We start from the raw sequence: 23,958 nt of genomic DNA, 5'->3' as shown, positions 1-23,958 counted from the left end.
AAAAAAAAAAAGAAAGAAAGAAGCAGCAGCAGCTAACTATATGGGGAAGCATCCAAGTGAATAAAAAAGACTTTCAGAGATACATGGTAAGACAGAAGCATTCACACCATGCTAGATTAGCATGGAGGAGAGTCATCCAAAATGGCTAAGGTGTGGGAAAGGGAGGAAAAAGGGAGTTTCTGGGGACGCTTTCTAGAGCAGACAATACAGGCTGAGTTTTAAATGAGTTCAGGAAACTGCACGTAGTATTAGGTATAAACCAGAATGGTGGTTTGAGGGAGTGCTAAAAAAACATGACATAAACAGGGACTAGGTAACTGAGGGCCTTTTATCCTAAGAATTTAAACTTTATTCTAAAAACAATATAGAACTATGAAGGACTTTAGGCAGGGAAATTACATGATCTGAACTGTATCTGAGAAAGATTTCTAGGGAGGCAGACTAGAGGCAAAGTTTAGCAGCCAATTCCAGTAATCTAGAACTGATGAGAACCTCAACTGACAGTGGCAGAGTGAACAGAGAAAAAGGAATAATTAAGTATCTACAGAACTTGGTAAATGCATATGTGGTGGAGAGGTGCTAAGAGAGAGTAATTTAGGATGACTTCCAGTTATTCTGCTTTGGCAATGGAGGAGACAGTGGCACCACTTATGGAGAAATGGTAGAAGCAAAAGTGAATTAAATTCACATACAGGTAGAAAGTTTAGATTCAGGCACAAAGACAGAAAGAAAGGACAGCTGTGTCTGCTGATAGGAATCTAAAGGAAGTTTTACTTGATGGCCTCTATTTTTTCAGTGAAATAAAAATAAAAACATCATCTGCTAAGGTTAAGGAGAAAAATGGTAGAGACAGGAGGCTTAGAAAGGAAAGTTAAAATGTTTGGAACAGGCCTCAGAGGAAAAGGGTGCCGTGGGGACCCAGGTAATGTTGGAAATCATAGACTTATCCTGGGCCCAAGACACACAGTCGTATGATTTTCTCCAGCAGCACTCAGCAGCCCAGGCATAAGAGTAGAGAGGTCAGGTGACTAACTTGACTCAGGACTGGAGTACTATGGGAAAATGAAAGGAAAGGAACAAGGCACCACAGAACTGATGGTAATGGTAAGGAAATAATTAAAGTAATGAGCCATGCATGTAGGCTGTCTAAAAAAATGCTTCTAGGGGTCTAAAGCCTAGTGTAAATAGAGTGAGGTCAGGGAACAAGAAAGAGGCCTTGATGTGGTCAAAGTGTAGATTTATTGGGAATGACACAGAAAGCTGGAAAGACTGAAGGTTGAGGTCAAAATATGGGATGCTACAATAACAGCCTGACTCACTGCTACTGCACATAAGAAACACTCACTAGGTTTACTGATCACTAGACAAGTTATTAGGGGCGCAAAGCATACCAATTAAATACACAAGCATTTGGTGAGAAATTTCTAAAATGAATCTTCACGAACCATCAATTTCAATTTGGCATAGATGCTTATATCACATCCCCCTGATCTGCTACTTATCAATCCCTCTATCATATGAGTACATTAGGCAAGCTCAGAATATTTAAAAAAAAATCATGCTTGATATTGCAGTTTTTCTACTACTTGTTCTAAGCTAGTACTTCTGTAAATCAATTGATGAGGTCCTTTAAACTGCAAGTTCACAATCTTTTATTCTGAAACAGCCATACTTGCTACCATTCTCGATGAGTCACTATTAAAGGCAGGGAGCTTAAAAAGAAGTTCTATCCTGGAAAGGTACTACCATGCAAGCCTAGCCTTTCTTTTTTTTTTTTTTTTAAATATATTTATTGATTATGCTATTACAGTTGTCCCATTTCCCCCCCCCTCCACTCCATCCTGCCCACCCCCCTCCCTCCCACATTCCCCCCCCATAGTTCATGTCCATGGGTCATAAGTTCTTTGGCTTCTACATTTCCTACACTATTTTTACCCTCCCCCTGCCTATTTTCCACCTATCATCTATGCTACTTATTCTCTGTACCTTTACCCCCCTTTCCCCCTCCCACTCCCTTATTGACAACCCTCATGTTCTAGTTGTTTGCCTAGTTTGCTCTCGTTTTTGTTTTATGTGTGGCCGTTAATAACTGTGAGTTTGCTGTCATTTTTACTGTTCATATTTTTGATCTTCTTTTTCTTAGGTAACTCCCTTTAACATTTCATATAATAAGGGCTTGGTGATGATGAGCTTCTTCAACTTGACCTTATCTGAGAAGCACTTTATCTTCCCTTCCATTCTAAATGATAGCTCTGCTGGATACAGTAATCTTGGATGTAGGTCCTTGCATTTAATCTTGGGTAATGTAATTATGATGTGCCTTGTTGTGTTCCTCCTTGGGTCCAGCTTCTTTGGGACTCTCTGAGCTTCCTGGACTTCCCAGAAGTCTATTTCCTTTGCCAGATCGGGGAAGTTCTCCATTATTTGTTCAAATAAGTTTTCAATTTTTTGTTCTTCCTCTTCTCCTTCTGGCACCCCTTTAATTCGGATGTTGGAACGTTTAAAGGTGTCCTGGAGGTTCCTAAGCCTCTCCTCATTTTTCCAAGTTCTTGTTTCTTCATTCTTTTCTGGTTGGATGTTTCTTTCTTCCTTCTGGTCCACACCATTGATTTGAGTCCCAGTTTCCTTCGCATGACTATTGGTTCCCTGTACATTTTCCTTTGTTTCTCTTAGCATAGGCTTCATTTTTTCATCTGTTTTTCGAACAGATTCAACCAAGTCTGTGAGCATATTGATAACCAGTGCTTTGAACTGTGCATCCGATAGGTAGGCTATCTCTTCGTCGCTTAGTTGTATTTTTTCAGGAGCTTTGAAGTGTTCTGTCATTTGGGCCATTTTTTTTTTGTTTGTCTTGGCGCATCTGTTACTTTAAGGGGCGGAGCCTTAGGTGTTCACTGGGGCGGGGTAATGCTGGTCGCTGAGCTGTGATGCTGTACGTGGGGGAGGGGCCGAGTGGGAGCAATGGCGCCCGCCTCACTCTCCTCCGGATTTCAATCTTTCACTCCGATACCCACAATCAAACTGGGCCACTCTGGTGCTGGTTCCCGAGTGGGTGGGCTTGTGCACACTCTAGGCCCCTGTGGGTCTCTCCAACAACCTCTCCTGTGAGGCTGGGAGTCTCTCCTGCTGCCGCCTCAACCCCCAGGGGCGCTTTCAATCAGAGGTTTGAGGCTTTATTTCCCCGAGCTGGAGCCCTGGGTTGCGCAGCGGTCTGCTTCGCTGCCCGCCGTTGGTCAGGTTTATCTGTGGGCGAATGTGGTGCCGCAAGGTGCTACCCGCCACTCTGCCTGCCCCACTCTCCGCCACTCTGAGTCCGGCCCTCTGGGTTTATCTGTGCAAATGTGGGGCCGCAGGGTCTGCTAGTGCTCGGACTGCCTGCGCCATTTGTCCCACACTCCACCAGTCTCAGTCCCGCCACAGCCACGCGAGTCCTCTCCACCCCGGTGCCCGTCTCCGCCCCTCCTACCAGTCTGGATGAATGATTATTTTCTGTTTCCTTGGTGTCAGTCCCCCTTGCTGTTCGATTCTCTGTCAGTTCTGGTTGTGCGAGGAGGCGCAGTGTGTCTACCTACGCCGCCATCTTGGTTCCCACCAAGCCTAGCCTTTCTAATGCCAGCAATAACTTTGAAGGATGAAAGGTGGGAACTAGAAAGTGTCCTCACAAAAAGCAAGACAGGAGAGAACCGGGATGGCAGAGTAGGTGGACACGCTGCACCTCCTGCCACAACCAGAACTGACGGAGGGTCGAGAGGCAGGGAGGTCCTACACCAAGTAGATGAGAGGGAAACATACCTCCAGACTGGTGGGAGGGGCAGAGACAGGCACCGGGGCAGGGAGGAATCCAGTGGCCGTGGCGGGACCAAGACTGGCGGAGTGTGGGACGAACGGGGGCAGGCAGTCTGACCACTAGCAGACCCTGCGGACCCACATTCGTGCACAGATAAACCGAGAGGGCTGGACTCAGAGTGGTGGAGAACGGGGCAGGCAGAACGGCGGGTAGCAACCCGCAGCCCCACACTCATGCACAGATAAACGGAAGAACAGCAGGGAGGGAAGCAGACCGCGTAACCGAGGGCTCCAGTGCCGGGGGAATAAAGCCTCAGACCTCTGATTGAAAGAGCCCGTGGGGGTTGGGGCGGGAGCAGGAGAGACTCCCAGCCTCACGGGAGAGGTTGTTGGAGAGACCCACAGGGGCCTAGAGTGTGCACAAGCCCACCCACTCGGGAACCAGCACCAGAGGGGCCCAGTTTGATTGTGGGTATGGGAGTGAAAGATTGAAATCCGGAGGAGAGTGAGGCGGGCGCCATTGCTCCCACTCGGCCCCTCCCCCACGTACAGCATCACAGCTCAGCGACCAGCATTACCCCGCCCCAGTGAACACCTAAGGCTCCGCCCCTTAAAGTAACAGACACGCCAAGACAAGAAAAAAAAAAATGGCCCAAATGACAGAACACTTCAAAGCTCCAGAAAAAATACAACTAAGCGACGAAGAGATAGCCAACCTATCGGATGCACAGTTCAAAGCACTGGTTATCAATATGCTCACAGACTTGGTTGAATCTGTTCGAAAAACAGATGAAAAAATGAAGCCTACGCTAAGAGAAACAAAGGAAAACGTACAGGGAACCAATAGTCATGCGAAGGAAACTGGGACTCAAATCAATGGTGTGGACCAGAAGGAAGAAAGAAACATCCAACCAGAAAAGAATGTAGAAACAAGAACTCTGAAAAATGAGGAGAGGCTTAGGAACCTCCAGGACATCTTGAAACGTTCCAACATCCGAATTATACGGGTGCCAGAAGGAGAAGAGGAAGAAAAAAAAATTGAAAACTTATTTGAACAAATAATAAAGGAGAACTTCCCCAGTCTGGCAAAGGATATAGACTTCCAGGAAGTCCAGGAAACTCAGAGAGTCCCAAAAAAGCTGGACCCAAGGAGGAACACACCAAGGCACATCATAATTACATTACCTTAGATTAAAGATAAGGAGAGAATCTTAGAAGTGGCAAGAGAAAAGGACACAGTTACCTACAAAGGAGTTCCCATAAGACTGTCAGCTGATTTCTCAAAAGAGACCTTACAGGCAAGAAGGGGCTGGCAAGAAGTATTCCAAGTCATGAAAGGCAAGGGCCTACATCCAAGATTACTGTATCCAGCAAAGCTATCATTTAGAATGAAAGGGCAGATAAAATGCTTCTCAGATAAGGTCAAGTTAAAGGAGTTCATCATCACCAAGCCATTATTATATGAAATGCTAAAGGGACTTATCTAAGAAAAAGAAGATAAAAAATAGGAACAGTAAAAATGACAGCAAACTCACAGTTATTAACAACCACACCTAAAACCAAAACAAAAGAAAACTAAGCAAACAACTAGAACAGAAACAGAACCACAGAAATGGAGATCACATGGAGGGTTATCAATAAGGGATTGGGAGGGGGAGAGAGGGGGGAAAGGTACAGAGAATAAATAGCATAAATGGTAGGTAGAAAATAGACAGGGGGAGGGTAGGAATAGTATAGGAAATGTAGAAGCCAAAGAACTTATAAGTATGACCCATGGATGTGAATTATAGGGGAGGAATGTGGGAGGGAGGGGGTGGGCAGGATGGAGTGGAGTGAAAGGGGGGAAATGGGACAACTGTAATAGCATAATCAATAAATATGTCAAAAAATTAATTAATTAATTTTTTTAAAAAAAAAAAAGCAAGACAGCATCCATGACAAAGGATCCAGGAAAATCAAATACATAACTAACCCGGATATTTGAGGTTTTTTTGTCAATTCAAGGCGTCTTCTTTAAAAATTTAAGTATGTTAAAATGCATAGTGACTATCTCCAAATAGTACAAAGAACTTAACAGAGTTCTATTAATGATGTCACCTTATATAATATCAATGAGAAATTCTCTTAATTTCCTATCCAAAAGTTCTACAAATAATTGTCAAATAATTATCAGATATATGAGTAAAAAAAATTTTTTTTAATGCACATAGAGGGTTGGCCAAAAATTTCATTTGTTTTTTTTCTGTAAGATGGCTCTAGTAGCACTTGCCTGTAACTTCTTTCGAAATAATTTTGTTAGACTATATTGTGACAGCTGTCACCTCAGCATGCATTTACAAAAAAAACTTACCAAAATTCGTGAATTTTTGTGTAGTCATTTTAATATTGAAGACGGAAGAAAATAAGTGACATCTTCAGCATATTCTGCTTTATTATTTCAAGAAAGGTAAAAACCCAACTGAAACACAAAAAAAGATTTGTGTAGTGTATGCAGAAGGTGCTGTGACTGATTAAACATGTCAATAGTGGTTTGCTAAGTTTTGTGCTGAAGATTTCTTGCTGATGTTCCACAGTTAGGGAGACAAACTGAAGTTGACAGCAATCAAATCAAGACATTAATTGAGAACAATCAATGTTATACCACATGGGAGATAGCCGACATACTCAAAATATCCAAAACAATAAAGTTATTGGTGACAATGAAAAATGTCTTTCATTTAATGGAAAAACACACACACACATTTTGGCCAACCCAATATATAGGGGTCTGGCAGAAGTAATGCCTGTTTGAGTGTGGTTGGCAGGGTAATAATATGAGTGTAATAAAAAAAGGATTAGAGACTTCCAACCAAGATGGAGGCATAGGTAGATATGCTTTCCTTCTTCACACAACCAAAAGGAAGACAATAACTAATTTGAAAAGAAAAGACAACTAGAACTGCCAATATCGAACTATACAGAAGGCCAATAACCAAGGAGTTAAAGAAGAAACATTCATTCAGACTGGTTGGTGGGGTGGAGATGGGCAGCAGGGGTGGAGAGGACACATGGCAAGGTAACTGACGGGGCAGGCAAGGCAGCAGCTGGCAGACCAAGTGGTCCCACATTTGCATGTGGATAAGCTGGGAGGAACAACTGGGGAGCGAGACAGACTGTATAACCCAGGGTTCCACTGTGGGAAACTAAAGCCTCAAAACCTCTGGCGGTAAAAACCTGTGGGGGTTGAGGCAGCAACAGGAGAAATTCCCAGCCTTGCGGCAGAATTTGTTGGAGAGACATATGGGGTCCTAGAATGTACACAGACCCACCCACCTGGGAATCAGAACCAAAAGGGCCCAATTTGCTTGTGGGTAGCAAGGGAAGTCACTGCAAGTGGAGCAAGAGCCGAGCAAGCCACACTGTTCCCTCTCTGACCCTTCCACCACATACCCAGCCACAATGCATCGAAGTGGGTTGCCCTGCCCTGGTGAATACCTAAGGCTCCACCCCTTACAACATAACAGGTGCACTGAGACAAAGAAATAGGGCCCAAATGAAAGAACAGATCAAAACTCCAGAAAAAAACTAAGTGATGAGGAGATAGCCAATATATCAGGTGCACAGTTCAAAACACTGGTAATCAGAAAGCTCACAGAAATGACTGAGCACAGAAGCAAAACAGAGAAAGAAGTGAAGGCTATGCAAAGTGAAATAAAGCAAAATATACAGGGAACCAACAGTGAAGGGAAGAAAACCGGGACTTAAATCAACGATTTGGACTAAAAGGAAGAAAGAAACATTCAACCAAAACAGAATGAAGAAACAAGAATTCAAAAAAATGAGGAGAGGCTTAGGAACTTCTAGGACAACTTTCAATGTTCCAACATCTGAGTCATAGGGGTGTAGAAGGAGAAGAGGAAGAGCAACAAATTGAAAACTTATTTGAAAACATAATGAAGGAAAAGTTCCCCATTCTGGCAAAGGAAACAGACTTCCAGGAAGTTCAGAGAGTCCCAAAGAAATTGGAGCCAAGGAGGAACACACCAAGACACATCATAATTACAGTAGCCAAGATTAAAGATAAGGAGAGAATCTTAAAAGCAGCAAGAGAAAAGGAGACCGTTACCTACAAAGGAGTGCCCAGAAGACTGTCAGCTGATTTCTCAAAAGAGACCTTACAGGCAAGGAGCTGGCAAGAAGTATTCCAAGTCATGGAAGACAAGGACCTACATCCAAGATTCTTCTATCCAGCAAAGCTATCATTTAGAATGGAAGGACAGATCAAGTGCTTCTCGGAAAAGGTCAAGTTAAAGGAGTTCATCATCACTAAGCCCTTATTATATGAAATGTTAAAGGCACTTATCTAAGAAAAAGATCAGAACTATGAACAGTAAAATGACAACAAACTCACAACTATCAACAACTGAACCTAATAAACAAAAACAAAAACAAACTAAGCAAACAACTAGAACAGGAAGAGAATCGCAGAAATGGAGATCACATGGTGGGTTATCAGTGGGGAGGGGGAGGGGAGAGAATGTGGGAAAAGGTACAGGGAATAAGAAGCATAAATGGTAGGTAGAAAATAGACAGGGGGAGGGTAAGAATAGTATAGGAAATGGAGAAGCCAAAGAACTTATATGTAAGACTCATGGACATGAACTAAGGGGGGAATGCTGGTGGGAAGGGGGATGGGGCAGAGAGGGATAAAGGGGAGAAAAAAATGGGACAACTGTAATAGCATAATCAATAAAATATACTTAAAAATAATGTGGGTATAATAATTTATAGTTTAAATGTGAATATTCTACCTAAATCATGGTATGCTTGAGAGTGATATTGTTGTTACAGAAGAATATCCTTATCATTTTGTAAAAAAAAGATTTTGTAATAAAAAGGGGGGTTATTTGTGTCTGTATATTTTCCCTGTCCACCTACTGGTGCTACCCCCAATATCTTACAAACGTGTTCACATCTTGCCTCCCCATTGACACCGTCTTAGTTTGGTCACCATTATTCTACCCTAGGTCCTGACAGATCAGTCTCCTAAAGGGTCCTCTACACTAAGCCAAATCCATTTTCCAACTGCCTAAGTCATCAATCTAAAATATAAATCTCATCCTTTGTTACCCCTCCTTCCTTAAAATCCTTCAGTACCTCTCACTATCAGGGAAACAACCCAAACTCCCCAACGCAGTGAGTCTTCTGTGATCTGGTTTCTGACTACTCTGCTAGCCTCACTCCTCCCCACCTCACATCTCAGTTGCTATTCTCCCTGTGGGGCCCTTCCTGCATTGTCTTTTTCCGGTTATTTGCCTGGCTAATTCCCACCACTGCAACCTTTTCTTTGAAAGTTTCAAACAGAAAAGTTAATACAATAGTACAATGAGGGAGCAGGGAGGGGGATAATGGTGGAAAGAAGGGGAAGGGACTAGTCAAAGCACATGTATGAATGACCCATGGACATGGACAACAGTGTGGGGATTGACTGTGGGAGCGGGGGCCGGGTAGAGGGCAAAGGGGGAAAATTGGGACAATTATAATAGAATAACAATAAAAAAATTTTTAAAAGAATAGTACAATGAACAAATATGCCCTTCATCTACATTCACCAGTTGTGATACTTTATTTTTTGCCACATTTACTTTATTTCTCTCTCTAAACCACCTAAAAGTTAAGACATCACAACACTTAACCCCTAAAACTTTAGCAAGAACCACCTTCTACATAATCAAAAATACCATAATCAAACTCAAAGTATTTAGCATTTGACAGTATTACCTAATATGTAGTCTATATTCAAATGCTCCTAATTATTCCAAAATGTCCTGTATAGTTTTTTTAACCTGGGATCAAACCTAGGTGATACACTGCGCTTGATGGTCTTGTTTCCCCTTACTTTTTAGGACTCAATTTTGGAATCATTTCCTCTGGGAAATCCTCTCTGACTCCCACTACCCAGTCTGAATTACATGCTTCATGTAAATGTTTTCATACCACCACTACCATGGTATTATTATGCTGTTTTGTAATTATCTATTTATTTACCTATTTCCCCTATTAAACAATAAAATCCTTGAGGGCTTTTATTTTTTTAGATTTTATTTATTTATTTTTAGAGAGAGGAAGGGAGGGAGAAAAAGAGGGAGAGAAACATCAATGTGTGGTTCCCTCCTTGCACGCTCCCCGCCGGGAACCTGGCCTGAACCCCAGGCACGTGCCCTAAAAACTGGGAATCGAAACAGCAACCCTTTGGTCGGCAGACTGGTGCTCAATCCACTGAACCACACCAGCCAGGGTTCCTTGAGGGCTTTTTATTCTCCAGACCCAGATTGTCTGGCTCACAGTAGATACTCAATAAAGGTTGGATGAATGAATGAATGAAAGAGCTATGAATAGCAAATATGTGCATTATGGACTGAATTGTGCCCACCCCCCTAATTCATATGTTATAGTCTCAACTCACAATGCGTATTTGGAGCTAGGGCGTTCAAGGAGGTAATTAAAGTTAAATGATGTCATTAGGATGGGACTCTAAACCAATAAGACTGGTGTCCTTAGAGGAAGAAGAGACACCAGAAGTGTGCATGCATAGAGGAAAGGCCATGTGAACACAACAGGAAGGAAGCTTTGTCTGCAAGTCAACAAGAAAGGTCTTAACAGAAACCAACCCTGCCTACTGTTGATGTTGGACTTCAAGCCTCTGGAACTGTGAGGAAGTAAATTTCTGTTGTTTAAGCCACCCAATCTACAGTATTCTGTCACGGCAGCCTGAACACACCAATACAGTGACCAAAATTTTGTGCCTGCAGTTCCTATCATAAACGGAATGCTAAACAAAACTTATACCACTGCTAGAAAAAAGATCCACAGAGAAGACTTCTTTTCCTACTTCTGGAAAAATGAACCCCAAATTTAATAGAAAGAATGACAGAAAGCATGACATACATAAAAAAAAACCCAATTAGATCTTCAAGACTACAAGCAGAAAATTGTTAGTATCAATCACCAATTGTAGCTATCAAACCAGATGGTAAAGAAGATAGAAATATGTAGAGTGCATAGAGCACACATCAAAAGGAAATCTTGTATGGAGCTTAGAATAAAATTACAAACTTACCTTCCCAATTTCTGCTCTTTAAGATACCCACTGCTAAGCTGCTTACATGTGCCTATCCAGGCCTCATCTTCCCCATGCAGACTATAAAGGCAATGGCCTTGATGGGTGGTGGTGGCAGCTGCTTTGATCAATAAGCCTACTACAGTGTTCTGCTTCTAATACACTCTTTATAACTGCTGGCATATGAGTCATTGTGGACAACTTATCCATCTTCTAATCACCATCACTAGATTTTGAACACAACAACTGATGGGTCTTTAGGCCCTCTTCCAAACATTCTTTCTCATGCTGACCTTTTATAATCATCTTTCATACTTGGAAAATGATTCAGCCAAATGAGCTTGCTACTTTTCACTTAGCTCATTCACACATTAGCAAGCCAAGATTTTTTTGATAAATAAAAATGTGTTTTAGTAGAATTTAAATCACAGTATTTCACAGTAAATCACAGTATTTCAGAGCTATCTTGATTTCCAAACAGCTCAGATTAAGAAACTTGAAAAACTGAAAATTTTATTGACTTCTATGCCCACCTTACTCTTGCTCCAGTACCCAGAAGAGGATACAGATCCACTAAATAATTCTTTCTAAACAGCTTACAATGTTATTCTTTGAAATTTGCTTTTGGTGTTGAATAGCATAAATATAATCAAAGTATTCTCATAGCGTAAACTTAAAAAAAAAATCAAGTTTTAAAGCAAGTAAAATAAGTGTTAGATGCATATCAAAATCTTGATCAAACCTGGGACCCAACAATTAGCTGCTTTTATTCCAAAAGCTATAAGCATTAGAGGATATTTATTTGTGTACTTGTTTTTGAAATAAAAATTAGACTGAAAGGAAACTGGAAATACAAACAGGACTGGCTCTTATGCACATACACATAGGTTTTTTACTCTTAATAGCACCATTTACCTTCTGCCCTTCTCACAAAGTTTCTCAATTTCAGCTTTCAGATCCTGCTCCTTCTGCAAAAACTCTTTCTTTTCTTTCTCTATCTTCTTCTTTGTCTCTTCTCGCTTTATTGTCACATCCTGGATAGCCTTTAATATCTCCTGAGTCCCATACAATTATAGTCACACACAAATAAAGAAGGAAATAAATTAGTTATTTTGGTCTAATAAATTATTAGTTATTTTCAACTATCACAAATTAACATATTGACTTTAGTAAATTCAAACTGAATTGAAGGAATCTGGTTGATGAGTAGTTCCAGAAGCCAGTATTTAGATGTAAGGAAGACAGTTAAAATAAAACTGATTTCAATTTAACAGGAGAAAAGAGTTTCTAACTATTCAAAAACGAAATTTACTGCCTTCTGAAGCAATAAGCTCTCCATTACTGGTGTTCAAATACGGCTGAATGAACCTGTCAAGAACGTTGAGAAAGGTATTCTTGCACAGGGTGGCAGTTTGTTACTTTCAACAAGCATGGTCTTGTCTTGTTTTGTTACAGTTCCACTTTATTATGTGTGAGGTTAGTTTTTCTTTTCTTACTATTTAACAAGTATATATGTGTGTGTGTGTGTGTGTGTATATCTATATACACACACACACAATGAGAAATAATAAAAAGTTAAGTTACTCCCTAATGCACACCAACTCCATCCATAAAGTAATCAATGTATTGCTTTGTACTTTTCACATTTTTTACCATTCTCACACAACATGTGTATACTTAGGTATTTCATTGTTTTTTTGTTTTTTTAAGAGGTCATTTTATTATTCTGCATCCTGCTTTTTACACTTGAAATGAACATATTGTCAATATACAACTAACTCGAAAATAGCTGCATAATATGACATAATGCACAAATATGCAATTTATCCAACCATTCTCTACTGAGTCCCTCAGGTTAATTCCAGTTTTTTGGAACTAAAAACAGTACTATAATAAACCTTCAAGATGTATATACTTTCATACAAAAGCTTTCATTTCTGTAGAATAGATTCTTAACAATGAAACTGCTAGGTCACAGTATGTGTACGTTTTAAATTTTAACTGACAATTCCTAGTAACTTTTCCAAAAAGGTCATAACAATTCATACTCCTACCCATGTCTGAAAAGAGTTCATTTTCCTCACATTTGACAACTTATTTCATTTTTACCAGTCCTTTGGGTGAGAAGGAGGAATGGTATCTAATAATTGTAATGAGCATTTCCCTAACCCCCATTCTTTATTGTTTTTACTGTCTGTCTCCTCCAACTAGAAGAAGTAGTCAATGGAGGCAGAGAACATGTTTCGTTCATCACTAAATCTTCAGAGTCTGGATCAGGAACTCAAAAAACATTTGCTGAGTGAATGAATAAATACCAGTGAGGCTGAGCTTCTTTTCATGTATTTATGACCTATTTGCTTTTCCTCTTCTGTGAATTACTGTCTATAGTAGTCCCTCTCCTCAAAATATATGCACATTCTAATTCCTGGAACTTGTGAATATGTTACCTTCCATGGGAAAAGAAACTTTGCAGATGTGACCTGGGTAAGAATCTTGAAATGGGAAGGTAATCCTGGATTATCTGGGTGGCCCAAACTAATCACAACATGGGTCTTTAAAAATGAAAAAACCTGTCCCTATTGTGACCCCAGGAATATGTGATTAGAGAAGAATGGTCAGAGGTGCAATGTTTCTGACTTCGAAGATGGAGAAGGGAGCCTTAAGTCAAGGAATGCTCACAGGCTCTATAAGCTGGAAATGCAGAGAAGCATTTCCTCTCCTAAAGCCCCCTGAAAGGAATACGACCTTGCTGACACCATGATTTTCACCCAGTGACATCATGTTGGACTTTTGACCTATAAAAATTGTAAGATAATAAATTTGTGTGTTTTAAGCCACTAAATTCATGGTAATTTGTTACAGCAGCAATAGGGAGCTAATACAATAACCTTTTGTGGTTTTTCTAGATTATTTGATTTTACCACAAATTTATAGGAGTTTCAGAGTGTCACGGATATTAAACCCTTCATCAGATGTACTACAAATATTTTCTCTCAGCCTAACATTGATCTTTTTGACTGTTTTTTTTATCATTTGCTGTATCAAAAATTTTTAATTACATATAATTAAATTGATTAATTTTTTTATGGCTTCTGGGTTTTCTGCCTGGCTTAAAATGACCTCTTACAACTTGAGGTTTTATAAATATTACCTAAATATTTTTCTAATTTGAAAGATTTTTCTAATTTTTATATGTAGATTTTTAATCTGCCTAGTATAGTATTTTTTAATGTGATGTGACAAAATGGTCTAATCAAATGATTTTCTAGGTAGACTATCAATTATGTCAAAAAGCTATATTAAATAAACCTTCCTTTTCTCTCTGAACTAAAAGACAAGTCAGAGTTTGAACAAGATGACCTCAAAGGTTATTTTTATCCTTAAAATTCTACAATAACCATTAAAAGGTTAAATACTGCTTTTCTAGTTCTACTAATTTGGAAACAAAATTAAAGTTTGATTAGGGACTACAGCTTTAATTACTGACAATCATAATGTAAACAGAATACCTGGTGATTCTTCATTTCTTCTTCTCTCCTTTGCTGAAGTTGCTTTAATTGTACTTGGAGCTGATTCTCCACTTGCCTCTGCTTGTCCAGGACCTCCTGGTACCGTTCCTTCAACAGGGTTCTCTCTGTCATCATTTTATCCTATTGTTAACAACAGAAGGAAAGTGTGGTCCCCCAATTTAATTACAAGAAACATTCCCCAGGTGCCTGCTCAAGGCGCTATGCAGAGCTCAACAGTTATGGCGTCCAATATGTAGCTTACTAGCCGTATGTGGCTATGGTAATTTAAACTAATTAAACAAAGAAATTAATCCATTTATCTCATTAGTTTCAGTCTCCTAGCCATATCCAGAGTGCTCAATAGCTACATGTGACTAGTAGCTACCATACCGGACAGCACAGGTAGGGAAGATTTCCATCATTACAGGGAGTTCTACTGTACAAAACTGCTCTACAGCAGAAGTTGGCAACCTATAGCCTGTGGGCCAAATCCAGCCATTGCCTGTTTTTGTAAATAGAAGTTTTATAGGAATACAGCCATAGCCAATGGCTTACAGGCTGCTTTCACCCTACAACAGCAGAGCGGAGTAGTTACAACAGAGCCCACATAGCCCATGAAGCCTAAGATGTTTATTCTCTCACCCTTTATAGAAAAAGTTTGCCAATCCCAACTCTAGGGAATAAGAGGAAGGAGGTATTTTATCATTCATTAAGATAAAGAAGAAAAGAATGGGCAAAAACAAAGAACATATCACCTACCAAAATGCATCCAGAAACAGGATTTCTTACATAATTAGCTCTGAAAACTGAGAGACCCACTAAGAGGCACAGAGAACTTGGGATTCAGATTGAGCAAAGCAGCAAGCTCTCATATAAAGTTGGGAGTAGAACCAAGGACCACAATTCAGCTCTGCCTCCCTCAAGTCAGCAAATCAAGAATAGCCATGGTCACCTTTCAAAGGGACACTAAAACTTACAGAGGGTCAATTTACAACACATAGGCATAAGGGAGTGCACAATTACCATAAATGCATGAAAAGGAGAGCAAAAAGAACAGGAGCCAAGTTTCTTGCATTGCTGCCAAGCTTGACACCTGCCTAGTTCCACTGCCTTTTTAAAAAATTGTAGGTTGCACCACCCAAAAGAAGACAGCCAAACAAAACACAGCCCTGGGCCTCTTTTGGCCCAACTGATTGCCAGTTTCCACCTGGTTCAGACTGATACTAAAGTGTATTTATAACTTCAGTTGGCCCCTTCAATTGCTATATAGTCATCCAAACCCCATCTTAAACTGTGGGAACCAAAATGAATACTCTATGTAAATAAACAGATTAGCATAAGTGCTCGAGAAAAGATGACTTTCTCTGGAGGTTCTCTTCTACCCAGAATACCTCCATGAGGTCTCTCATCTCTAGGATCTTATTACCAGCCTGTTATTAACAACTCCTGAGTTGCGACTCTCTACTGAAAAGTTTTTACTGGCCTTGTCTGATTAATATACTCCAATAACTTATCTCTTTCCATCTGCCTCTAAATTTCTTCAACATGCTCCACATACTCACTTTCTTATCTGGTTACTACAAGCACTTTTCCTTTTTTCCATTCAATTAACACATCTTACCCTAAAGACAACTTCCTGATCCAAGGTGGCTTTTCCAGCATTATCCATCCTCTTGAAAAATGTACATTTAGATAGGCATTCACTTAAGGGGTAGAAGTTTTTGCCCCAAAATACGAGTGATACATAAAGGAGACCATTGTAACGAAGATAAATGTGAAGTTCTCCAAGGTTCTTTTTTAATATTTGTGTATATCTGTGCCCATATTTTAAAAGATTTTATTTATTTATTGTTAGAAAGAGGGGAAGGAGGGAAAGAAACATCGATGTGTGAAAAACAGCAATCAGTTGCCTCTCACACACGCCCTGACTGGGGGCCAGGCCACAACCCAGGCATGTGCCCTGACCAGGAATAGAATCAAACCAGCGACCTTCTGCTTTCAGAGACAACATCCAATCAACTGAGCCACCCTGCTCAGGGTTCTCTCTCTCTAAGCTTTTAAAACTAATTACCTAGGAATAAAATGGAAAGCTACAACTAAATAATACATGAGAGAAAGACTTGATGGAGTTTGACTGAAAGTGATGTGACTGCCAAAATAAGGCAACAGCTTATGAAATAGTGTGTAGAATGAGAGCTAGAGAATGAGAGTCCCATTGTATTATGAAGTAATTATACTCTGTCTGGATTATTACATTTAGTTTTCAGTATCACATTTCAAAAGAAATATTGAAAAGATGGAACATGTCTGGATAAAAAGGTAACCAGGATGATGAAAGGACTGAAACTTATCACATAAAGAAAAAAGGCCTGTTAAAAACATCTGGGGCCCTGGCTGGTATGGCTCAGTAGATAGAGTGCCAACCTGCAAACCGAAGGGTCGCCGGTTCAATTCCCAGTCAGGGCACATTCCTGGGTTGCAGTCCAGGACCCCAGTTGGAGGTGTGCAAGAAGCAACCACACATTAATGTGTTTCTCCCTCTCTTTCTCGTTCCCTTCCCCTCTCGCTAAAAATAAACCAAATCTTAAAACAAAATAAAACATCTGGGGATGTTTCACCTAGAAAGGTTCAGTCCTGAGAGTTAAGCAGCAGCAGCAAGGAAAAACAAAACTTCAAAACTATGTAGGGCTATTGGACATCTTCTTATGGTGGCGACAGCTTGTGGGGCATGGACTGGTGGTGACTGAGCTGCAAAGCTGGTGGGTGTGTGCCGAACCCAACCTGGCCTCTGCATGCCACCACCTGTGCACAAGGCCTCCCTCCCGCCCCACCTTGCACCCTTGATGCTGAGCAGGTGCTGAGCTTGCCTCTACTGGGGATGATGGTGAAGTATTTCCTGGGCCACGGCATGCTCGGGAGTTCCTGGGATCAAGTGTTCGCCACCTTCCGGCAGCGGTACCCAAACCCCTATAGCAAATATGTCTTGACAGAAGACTCAGTGCACCAAGAGATGATCCCTGACTCACAGATCCTGTCCCAGAGACTCCTGCCGAGATCCACAAGAGGCCCCACTAGGCCAAGGTCCTGTTCCTGCCAATGTTGCTCACTCGGTGTACATACTAGAGGATCTTATTGTGGACCACAGAACCAGACCATGATCACCTTCACATGGAACATCAACCATGCCCAACTGCTGGTGGTGGAGAAATGATGTGTTTACTGTGTGAACTGATAGCAGCTGGACGGAAATCCGCTGGGAAGGATGGGTCTCCTCTAGCTTATATGGCGTCTTCAGAGCTGTCCAGGAATTTGCCCTCACCCAGTTCAAAAGCAATGTAACCAAGATAATGAAGGGTTTTGAATATATCTTGGCCAAGGTGCACGGTGAGGCCCCTTCCAAGACCCTAGTTTGAGAGACAGCCAAGGAAGCCAAGGAGAAGGCAGAGGAGATGGCATTGGCAGTAAAGACAAGGCCAAGGACCTTGCCAGCAAGGCAGCACCCAGGCAGCAACAGCAGCAGCAGCAGTTGGTGTAGCCAGCCCAAGCAAGCCCTGGTGCGCTGCAGCACACCAGACCACCCGGCTCCACTCCCTCTGCCCTCCTCACTTGTACTTTATTATTAAAAGTCAACTTCCAGCCTGATCTACTGTACGGGTGGTAGTTTGGGAGTGCAGTGTCTTGTTTGGCATCTACAGTGCACCAGACATGTTACCCACATCAGGGCTGGGCTTGCTTCTTCCTGCATCAAGTAGCTGAGGACAGAGGCACAGAGAGGTGCTGTGACTTGCATGGAGTCACAGGCAGCATGCAGGCAAAGTGATCATAAACACTAGACGGTAAGCTCCATGAGGGCAGGGACCTTTGTTTTGTTCTCTGATGTGTCCCAAGTACGTGGAACAATATCTAGCACATAATATGAACTCAATAAATATTTGTTGAATTCAATCAGTGGCCCCACCTCTCCAAAAAATATGTAGCACTAACAAGAGGATTTAGATTTACTCTACATAGCTCAAGAGAGAATTATAACAAGTCTTAGAGATTCTTTCCTCACGTCAGAATGAGATCTAACAATAAGAACTATTTTAAAAACGCAACAGGCTGCTTTGAGAGCAGTAAGCTTCCCATCTCTGGAAGTGATCATTTAGAAGTTAGCTGACTATCCATCAGGAATTGTATAAAGGAGGTTCCTGCACCTTTTCCAACTGATATCTTATGACTCTAGATTTTCTGAGCTAATGGTTTTATATATCAACAATGACAGTTTACCTACTTACCAGGTTCTTTTCAATATCTTGATCTGTGTTTACCTCTGAATCAGCAGTCTTAAAGTCAGTCTATAAAGAAAGAAACAATATATTCAGAGCCATTCAGTGACATTTTAAGGGGAAGAATTACTCTAGTACTTTCACCTAGAAATCTGCCACAAGTAACTAAGACACTAACTCACTGGCTTCACGGCGAGAGAAGCGCTGTAGTTCTGGCAAACAGACACTGACATCCACACTGCAGTGAGCACTTATCCCACAAAATAACCTGAACAAAACCCAACAACTAACAGAGAGACAGCCTCAAGTCTGAGATTGGAATTTTGCCCCCTACAACCTATGGTACCCATCTTTCCTCCTACAACAAAGCACACCAGTCACTACAAGGCAGGATACATTGTACTTCTTAAGATGTAGGTCAGAGAATTAACAAGGATTCCTCCTGCAAGGACAAAGATGGGAAATATGAATGCGAATGACCTACACTCATCAACTACTCAGTGAAAGAGATTATGTGTAGATCATAAAGTTCCTAGTCACCACAATTAGACAATGGCTCCTGGCTTTCTTATTTACTGAACACCAGAATGAAGTCATCACATAGCACCAAATGGAAATAGTATGAAAGTTGTTGGTAAAAAACACAAAAAAACAAAAAAAACAATAAAGAGTAGTTCTCCACCAACTGTGAAGAAATAGCTCTTACCCTAAAAAAAAAAAAAAAAAAAAAAAAAAAAGCCCAAATTCCATTTTAATAGTAGAAACTTGATACTTGACCTGTACAGCAATGTTCTGAGAAAGCTTCAGGGAAGAGCTATCCTGATCATCATCCTGATCCACTCTGACTCCTTCAACCCCATTTGCTGGAGGTACTACAGGTCGGAAATCCAAGCCTGCGTCCCTGCTACCTTCCTTTAGGACGGAGGCTTGTGGGGATTTCTCTTCAGAACAATTCCCGGAGGCAAGTTGCTTTGTACGGCACCCTGCCTTAAGAGACCGAGTGACAGGGTGGAGGCTCTCCCGGAGGCATGTGTCCCCCTCCTCTCCTGCTGTGTCGGCCACGTCCTTCAAATCAGACTGAGACCCACTGCCAGAAAGACAAAGGGCTGTGGCTACCAAGTTTTCTCCTAAAACCGCCTGGTGCGCTGCTGAAGTGTCACCTGCTGATGAACCAGGATTCTGCTCTGGCTGTTCCAAATGGACATTTCTGTTATTCTCCTTGGTTATCGTTTGGCTACTTACACTTGACAGAGGCGAGTTCTTGTGCTTCTGTGCAGGGTCTTTGGGGCTACCAAAACATAAGATAAAAAGTTTCTCTCTTCACCCAATCTTAAAGAGGACTAAATATATAATACTTTTCATGTAACCTCTAAAAGAACAAGACTAGATATAAACCCCCCCCAAATTATCAAAATGAAAAAGAACTTAGTTTCTATCCAGTGATTTTACCCCACATACAGAGAGTAGACCTTGGTGGTTAAGAACCTGGATTTTGGAGACAGTCTATAGTAAATGACTACACATAAGTGACTCTGAAGATTCAAAATCTTTTTGAAGATCAAATTGAATAATTATTATTCAATTATTAGTATTCCTAATATTTAGGAATAATACAAATGAAATAGCCTAATGTTAGAATATTTCATTTTGTTACATGTATTTAGTTACACATATTTTAACAAATAAAATATTAATTTAGAACTGTTGTTTTTATTCCACTCTCACGTTTCACACAAATAATTTTCACTCTAAATCACTATACAGATCTCTGACCAGAACCACTTTTTAGGTTCTTCGACAGTTTTCCAGAGCATAGCATCTTCACTTTGACCTGTCTTAAGTACAAACAATTTTGAATCAAAAATTGAAGCTGTAAGTAGAAATTCTATCCCAGACAAGGACACACATGCACAACACTGGGGTAACTGTTTTACTGTTTATCACAGCAACTTCACGTATTGGTTTTTAAGAAATCTTTAAAATCTATTTACAATGACATTCAACATTTGCAACTGTTAAGTTTTTCACAAAAGAATAATGGCTAAATCTGTGTTAAATTTCTTTACCTTTTTTTTAAAAACCCCAAACTAGCATACACTGAAGCTTCAGGTCACTATACCTTTCTTTCCTTAATAGCACTTGCTGCTCAAAATAAAACAACTGAGAGCATTGTGTAATATGAAAATCTTTAAATACTCAAGCTGATCCCTTGCTGGGAGTTAATTGAAGAGTTGGGAGGAGGGCAATGAATTACAAATTTGGGCATATAAAGTACCTAGATGTGAATCCTGACTTGCTATTTACTAGTTGTTTGATTCTGGGCAAATTACTTAACTCCATTTGTAAAATAGAAATATTATCACCTACTTAATATGATTATTGTGAAATAATAGGATTACGTGAAATAATGCATCTTAAGTATTTAGTACAGTGCTTGTCACATAGTAAACACTCAATAAACCTTAACTGGTATTACTATCATTAGTAGTATGTGGCTGATTTTATTCATAAATTGAAGATCCAAGTTTATGGTGAGGTTTACTTAACATTTTTCCCCATTACCCATTTACTAACAAACTTCTCTTCATTTAAACGAATATTTGTTAAGTACTCTGCTGTCAGACAAGCCTGGGTTCAAACCCTGACTCCAACATAGCTTAGTAACCTTGGGCAAGTTACTAACCTCTCTGTGTCTCAGTTTCCTCACCTGTAAATGGGAATAATAATATTAGCACCTACCTCCTGGGATTATAGGGAGGATTAAATGTGTTAATACATAAAAAGCTATTAGTACCGTATTATCTATTGCATTAGGTCCTAGGTACTCTAGGAAAGAGCTGAAGTAGAGTATACAGTTGATTCAGTACAACACTGTGCATACACTGTGTCAAGCACTATAAGATATAAGGTTGGATAATCATAACTCCTGCCCTCAAGAGTGCAGGTGGTCGGCAAAATATATACATGAAGCAGTAAACCATATTACCAAAGCTATCTATCTATAGGTAGCTACAGCTATATAAATACAAACACACATATATATATGTGCATACACATGTATCTTTGTATATATTACACAGAAGATGTATATGTGTATATATGTACGTGTAATATATAAACATGTCGTTAAATGAGCATATAATCCATGTAGGACAGAGTGAAGAAATATTTGCATTTTTGGATGAGTCTGACCCCTTGTATTCTAATCTATATTCAATAAACATTTAGCATGTCTGCTAAGTGTCAGACGCTGTGTTATGTACCAGAAATAAAAATATAAATCAGACAGTCCCTACCTTTAAAAAGCTTAAACTAGTGCAGTGCAGTGCTACTAAAGCCAAAAAGAGAAAAGAGCAGCTACACTCCTATAAGCAGCCCAGCTCAAAAGCCCTTTAACGGAAACACAGCTTCCAGTCAAGAACCCACACATTACCTTAGAGCACCGAGGAGACCTTCGTCTGATTTGGAAGCACAGACACCAGAGGAGGGTTCCGGAGGATTGGGGGCATTGTCTACCGCACCAGCCACCTCAGGCGCAGCCATCATGCTCTGCACATTCAGAAACAAATTACAGGCCACAAGTTTCAAGTTTTTAAAACAAATGTATCTTTTCCCCTCAGAATGCCCACAAAACAGTTAGTTGTTCCAGGAAAGAAACAAAGTTGAGCTCCAGGAGAAAATATTTAAGAGCATTTACTCTATAGTAGGGTATTAACAGAGCCAGTGCACGCAATAGGTCCCAGTGGACATCAATCCTCAGGAAGCACCATATTTATATAAACAGAGGAGTCTGTGCAGCCTTCTTCACTTTTGCAAAAATGCAGTCATTTACATTAGACCAGAGTTTGCGAGACTCTTTCAAATGGTCCACATATCTACCTTACCTAGTATCATTTACAAGATACATTTTTTGGCCTAATATCATACGCTTTTAAATCATTTTATTGATGTTACATTAAAAGCATTCTCCACTGAAAGAAGTTTTAGGGAGGTGTTTTCTGTGTGAAAGAAAAGCAATATTATATTGGGCAACCCAAGTATCCATGGATGGGAAAAGTTTGACAACCACTGACTGAGTAAAGTACAGACTCTTCACAGTTACTAGAGGGGTGCAAAAGAGTATGAGAATCTAGGTTATGCCAGCATGAAAATGAGCTGAAAACAAGACAATCCAAGTAAGGGAACCGGGATAGATGAACTTTTTAGACCAAACGGCCACCTTATCTTTTATGTTGCAGGACAAACTCACGACCCTGTCTGGGAAAAAATATACATTGGGGGAAGGTGGTGTAACAGGGTTAGTTTAAATTTTATTTTAAAAATTTTAGTTATAATCACAACTATACACCCTCGACCCTTCAAGAGCCCGTAGGGCAAGTACGAAGACAGCTGTGTCAACACGTCAGTCACAAGCCAGAGATTCCCTGTGCCTCAGTTTTCCCGCATTATACAAACTTCCTAGGAGAAAATGGGCCCCCAAATCGCCGTAACTGCTTCCTCAGATGCAAACATCCTGCCCCCAAACTACCCAGGGACCGGGGATCCTTGGTGCCCGGTAAATCGAAACGACAGGGCACGGGTCATACATGCAACTCCGTGCTAGAGAGTCCAGGGAGTAGGGGGCAGGTACACCGGTCTGCAGCGTGGAATGTCGAAAGTACCAAGGGAATCTCCTCCGCACCGCAACCTGGCGGCGACCACACGCGAGGCGGCGATGGTTTAGGCAACGGGTCCTCCGGGGAGAACGGGGGACGAACGCGAAGGGGACAATGGGTGAAAGCAGCGCCGGGTGGCCACGGCCGCCCTCCGACTACCTAAGCCGGCCTCCGCCTCCGCCCAGCACCCCCTGGCCAGCTCCCGTGCCACTTCTAGGCCAGGACCTCCGCCCGCATCCTCAATGCACCCTCCACGCCCCCCACCTCAACTCCCGTCTCCGGGCGTCGCAGCCCCCCGCCCGCGCGTCTGCCCGAGCACACCCCCCGAGTTCCTCACCCCGGGGAGGGAAGAGGGGGAGGGTCAGGACGCACCTGAGCGGGCGGAGCGGGGGGAGGGGGCGGCCGGGCTTCGGGGGGAGGGGTCGAGCGCTGGTCCGCGCGCTACACCTCCCACTTCCGGCGGCACGAGCGGAGGGGGCGAGGCAAGGCCCGGATAGGAGAGGCCGCAGTGGTATCGGCCGCCCCAGATGGCGCCCCCTGGCGACCAGAGATGGCACCGTCGGAGGGAAGAGGACTTAACGGAAGCCCCCTAAGGTGCAAGTGGCCTGACTCTCCAGGGACGCGGGGAAAAGAGGAGACGC

At 41.4% G+C, this 23,958-nt stretch overlaps 1 protein-coding gene and 1 pseudogene across 4 annotated transcripts in view; one reads left to right on the top strand and one right to left on the bottom strand.

Annotated features, from left to right (window-relative positions):
• Window positions 1-23,827, bottom strand: part of RNF214 (ring finger protein 214) — a 59,959-nt gene extending 36,132 nt beyond the window's left edge. The window contains exons 1-6 of one of the 4 annotated variants that reach the window (XM_024570711.4): window positions 23,690-23,827; window positions 22,096-22,211; window positions 19,440-19,950; window positions 18,672-18,731; window positions 14,395-14,535; window positions 11,801-11,940 (exon numbers count right to left, since the gene is read on the bottom strand). In XM_024570711.4, the coding sequence (XP_024426479.1) occupies window positions 11,801-11,940; window positions 14,395-14,535; window positions 18,672-18,731; window positions 19,440-19,950; window positions 22,096-22,208 (965 nt within the window). In that variant the 5' untranslated portion in view covers window positions 22,209-22,211; window positions 23,690-23,827. The other 3 variants (XM_024570712.4, XM_024570709.4, XM_024570710.4) reach the window with 3 other exon arrangements.
• On the top strand, window positions 15,654-18,657 carry LOC112314177 (PRELI domain-containing protein 1, mitochondrial pseudogene; annotated as a pseudogene).
• Window positions 23,828-23,958: the final 131 nt, after the last annotated feature.

The sequence above is a fragment of the Desmodus rotundus genome, chromosome 5 (genome assembly GCF_022682495.2).
Source record: "Desmodus rotundus isolate HL8 chromosome 5, HLdesRot8A.1, whole genome shotgun sequence".
NCBI classification, from domain to species: Eukaryota; Metazoa; Chordata; class Mammalia; order Chiroptera; family Phyllostomidae; genus Desmodus; species Desmodus rotundus.
This window is presented reverse-complemented; position numbering and strand designations above follow the sequence as displayed.